Below are 4,244 nucleotides of genomic sequence, written 5' to 3' on the forward strand. Positions count from 1 at the left end.
TCAGAGGGGGCCAACTGACCTCAGCCACCTTTGTCCATTGTTTATTTCTCGCCAGACCTATGTGTCCAGGTACCTAGACAACAACCACCGTTTTGTTGAGATGCCACAGTTCGGCATGATCACAATGAGAGGGTTGAAGACCTGTCACGGACAGCAGCAACCATACAGAGGGAGTCGGTACAGATAAGGTAAGCAGAGCCATGATCGTCTTGAGTGTGTGCCAAATTGCATACAATTCTGCCGTGTAAACGCTAGTGTGGTGGGAGTGACCAAGAAATGGATCCATCCTTCAATGAACCGCGCATGCCACACCTTTGCCGGTCTTAGACCCGTATGTGCAGAAGAGGCAAAAACCGGTGTATATCGGATGTGGTTTGTAGAGTCCTTATTGTCTGTCAATCTGTCCATTCTATCTAATTGGAATTTTACCTGTCGATTTACGTTTCTTGAAATTTTTGACCCCTTCGGGACGACACCTCAATCCTCTCTTCACATTCTGACCCTATCCTTGCAGCAAAAGCAACCCAAGAGCACCTAGACCTCACAAAAGATCCAGCATGTGACGTTCACAGTTAGAAGTACTTGCCCACCAGAGCACATATACAGTAAGGTAATCTTTCAATCCAACCAATTCTGCTTGGTTTCTGCTTGGACAGTATACTTACATGGAACGTACACATAAAACAAAAAAGACAACTATGGCACCTACTTGGTCTCTAGAACCAAGTATTGCTAAATCATGTTAGATCTTGGATTTATCAGTCTTACTCATTGAATCACATGGAGAATTATCGACCAGTGATGATTAACAATTTAATTTTAGGGATCAGGGATGTGATTTGTAGAGTCCTTATTGTATGTAGACACCCGAGGAAGGCTTAAAAGAAAGCTGCGAAAAAAGATACAGCTACTTACAGGACATCTCTGATATGTAAAATCAAATATTTACTCATTAAAGTTATGTTAAGAGTCTATCGACAACTAGGTTGTTTCAGCCTCCATTGCAGAAGTTTTAAACCTAAATATAGATTTACACTCATCCTTCAATGCATTTTTCTTACACACCATTCATTTAGGCTGAAGGAATTGATTGATATACGTACAATTCTGACAACATACTAATACATTCAATCTTGGAAGGTATGTAACAAAAAAGCATTTATTACATAAAGCAACTATACACAATATAAGACTACATAAATAGATACATAAATACCCACAGAGCTTCTTGCAATACGCCGGCAATTCCANTTGTTTTTCCAAATGAAAATTTATCCATATTGCAAAAATATTTTCAATATTTAATTTTTGATTTGATGTGAAAGGTGTTTAAATTTAATAGCTGTATTTTTCATTAAATTTTTAAGAACAGCCTAGTGCTTCAAACATAATGGTAAATCGATTTTTTGCTCTCCTGTAAAATTTAGAAAAATGGAGATGTACTGTTTTTCCCCTGACCCCTTCACATATTTGTGCTTTGGCCCAAAAGTAAGTGTCCATGTGTCAACCTTGTATGGCCTATTCTTAATCGGGTGAGGAGGATCCATCCCAGTGCTCTTGATATGAGAGACCTCTCCCGATCATCCTGTTATAAGATGAAAGATAGAAAGGTTTGACAGCAAAGAATCAAAATAGATTGTCAATTGAGAAAATATCAGAACAAAGAACATATTCTATCCAAAAACAATGCAATTTTAAAAGACATTTTCAGATTAAAATGATTCATCATCACACCAATGTTTTTTCAAATCAACACACAAGATGACAAAAGCTCGTTTGAGAATATATGTGCAATTTATCTCTTTTATCCAATTGTAAAATTTTAGAAGCTGCATGATCTGGTGACAACCAAAACAATTGTACTCCCCCCCCCAAAAAAAAATTGCCTTGTCAAAGTTCATTAAGGACTAGTCAGGGTTCTTGTAACTATAAACCGCAGAACAACTTTTCCACTTGAAATAACCCACCTGAAAAATTACCCCCAATACCTTGGCTTGTATGCTTGTATGAATTTTTTAAATGCTATCTAAATAATTAAGTTCTTAACATTGATGTGTAAATGATTTCATTAACAATAAATTTGTAGAGGATACTGGTAAAATAGAGGAAGAAAAACGTAACTTCATGAATCATTACAGAATATATCAAGTATATAAAAAACATGAGTTGCTAATTAATATTTTAAATTCTTAACTGTGATATCTGAGAAGGGAGAACAAAAAGAACATATTTAATATAAATATAATTTTTTAATAAATAAATAAAAGCCATAAATAAAACGTTTTTCATTGTAGTTGTGTAAAACAAGAATATGCTTCACAATTGCTTTGTTTTCCTGCAGCTACTGTTTGCCATACGTCTATGAATGCTACATGCTTCGCCCTTTTTTTCGGGATTATTCTGAAAGCAAAAGTCACATAGAGTTGTGAGTGAAAATGGTCTAAATGTTAATCAAATTATATTAATATAGTCTTACTTTGCTAATGTTTTGAGACCTGGGATTTGCCGGGAAGATATACCTAAAGAGCAAGCGATTTTCTGGGTGCAAATCCCTTCAGAAAGTGCTCTCGCAACATCATTCGAAATTCTGTCGAGCATGTCTTCATCATCCATCCTCCTTTTAAAATCAGAGGCAAAATCGCCAATTTGTGGCCCAAAGAGATTTTTAAGTAGCCAAAACAAGGATATGCTAATTCCAACAACAAACAATGGCTCTGTAATTTGAATTAGTTTTGCTTTAACGTTCTCCAGTTTTGTACAAAGTGGCGAGAGTCCAAATGCAGGTGGAGGTACGACTGATGGCACTCCTCCGTAAACCGGTCCACCAACATATGGCGTAAAGCCCCCATAGCCAGAGGTGCCTACCACAACAGCACTTCCTCCAGCAGTACCTCCTATACGGGAACCATCTACAACCACAAAGACCTAGGTTCTTTACTAATTTTTTTATACTTAAGTACACGTTACCTGGCACGGCTGCTGCTAGTGGGTAATTGACTGCAGGATAAGGATCAGATGAACTTGTATATTCGGCTGTTACTAGAGCCAGTATTCCAATATGCACTACAATTACAATAATACAATTATTTTCAAATATAATAAATATTCTAGTTAAAAAAAAGTGATCTTGGTAAGCCTATTCTTGCTGACTTCATCCAACAGATGCTTTTCACCTATATGTGTGACATCGACAGACAATGTTGTCATAACTAAGGAGGGAAAACTCATAAGGTGGGATTCAGATAGGAAGTTGATGTCCGAGTGGATCGAGGTCACGATAGCTCAGGTGGTAGAGCAGCGGCGTATCTAGCCGAAGATCGTGGGTTCGAATCCCGCTCGTGCCATTAACTTTTTTTCATCTCAACTAAAAACCTTAATTAATTGTTATAACTTTCACATTTGCCTAACTTATAAATGGACACAAATGATTAAATGACACACAGACAAACCACTGAATAGACAGACTAGGATGATCGAGGACGATCATGCAACATTCTTATTTTTCTATTCTAAAAAGGTCTTGATGAATTTACCATAAAGTGAATATAATTACAAATTAATAACGAAAAAAGGGGTGTATTTATGAAAGTGATCCAACTGAAAAAATATTGATTAATAGAAAAGAAACTAAAATCAAAATAAAACAAAATCACATCAAATTTCAAAAGTCCACCTGAAACATTTAGTACTTTCCGTGTCTTAAATGTACACAATTGCCGAAATATACTTTTTTTTAAATCATCGGAATTGTGTGCAAGCTTTTATTTAAACTCATTTCCTTCGTTTTTTCTGTATTTGATTGAATTATTTTTACCGTTGATGTACGTCTAAATTGAATTTCGTACAGTAAAATTTAGCAGGGTTGAATTTAAATTCACAAGTGATTCTTACTCACCCAAAAAAGTCTTGGGAAATGCGTTCATTTTCGTTTTGCACCTCGGCCTCCCGACGACTTACTAAACTTACCCAAATTAAGTGTGGCTTTTATACAAGACAAAGCGATTAGAGTGTAGGTATCATTAAAAGATTGGGGTGTTAATGAGTAAGTACAGTTATGTATTAATTTTCGTGAAATCCTTACCAACTTCCAAATCGCTTTTGGGAATATCAATAAAAACGATTTTCAAGCTTTTTATTTTTGATTATTCTTATTTTATTTTTATTTTGCGCTTTGAATCGACAAACGTCAATATATTCGATTTTCAGTGTACGGTGAAAACCTCTCAATACCTTGGAGGAAATTT

At 35.8% G+C, this 4,244-nt stretch overlaps 1 protein-coding gene across 1 annotated transcript; it reads right to left on the reverse strand.

Moving 5' to 3' along the window:
* Positions 1 to 2,275: 2,275 nt before the first annotated feature.
* Positions 2,276 to 3,943, reverse strand: LOC106666595. Its single transcript, XM_014393881.1, has 4 exons — positions 3,896 to 3,943; positions 2,968 to 3,063; positions 2,477 to 2,909; positions 2,276 to 2,400 (listed from the first exon to the last, which is right to left on the reverse strand). The coding sequence occupies exons 1-4, from the start codon at positions 3,921 to 3,923 to the stop codon at positions 2,286 to 2,288; spliced, it is 672 nt and encodes a 223-aa protein (XP_014249367.1). The 5' UTR covers positions 3,924 to 3,943; the 3' UTR covers positions 2,276 to 2,285.
* Positions 3,944 to 4,244: the final 301 nt, after the last annotated feature.

This window comes from Cimex lectularius, unplaced genomic scaffold, assembly GCF_000648675.2.
Source record: "Cimex lectularius strain Harlan isolate CLEC.00 unplaced genomic scaffold, Clec_2.1 scaffold173, whole genome shotgun sequence".
Classification (NCBI taxonomy): domain Eukaryota; kingdom Metazoa; phylum Arthropoda; class Insecta; order Hemiptera; family Cimicidae; genus Cimex; species Cimex lectularius.

What these genes read in the sequence shown, in the direction of transcription:
- LOC106666595 (XM_014393881.1), bottom strand. Translation starts at nt 3,923, where the DNA reads ATGAACGCATTTCCCAAGACTTTTTTGG. An exon ending in ATTTCCCAAGACTTTTTTGG is followed by an intron (nt 3,064 to 3,895) that starts GTGAGTAAGAAT and finishes TTGTAATTGTAG; the next exon opens with TGCATATTGGAATACTGGCT. An exon ending in GGTCTCAAAACATTAGCAAA is followed by an intron (nt 2,401 to 2,476) that starts GTAAGACTATAT and finishes TTTTGCTTTCAG; the next exon opens with AATAATCCCGAAAAAAAGGG.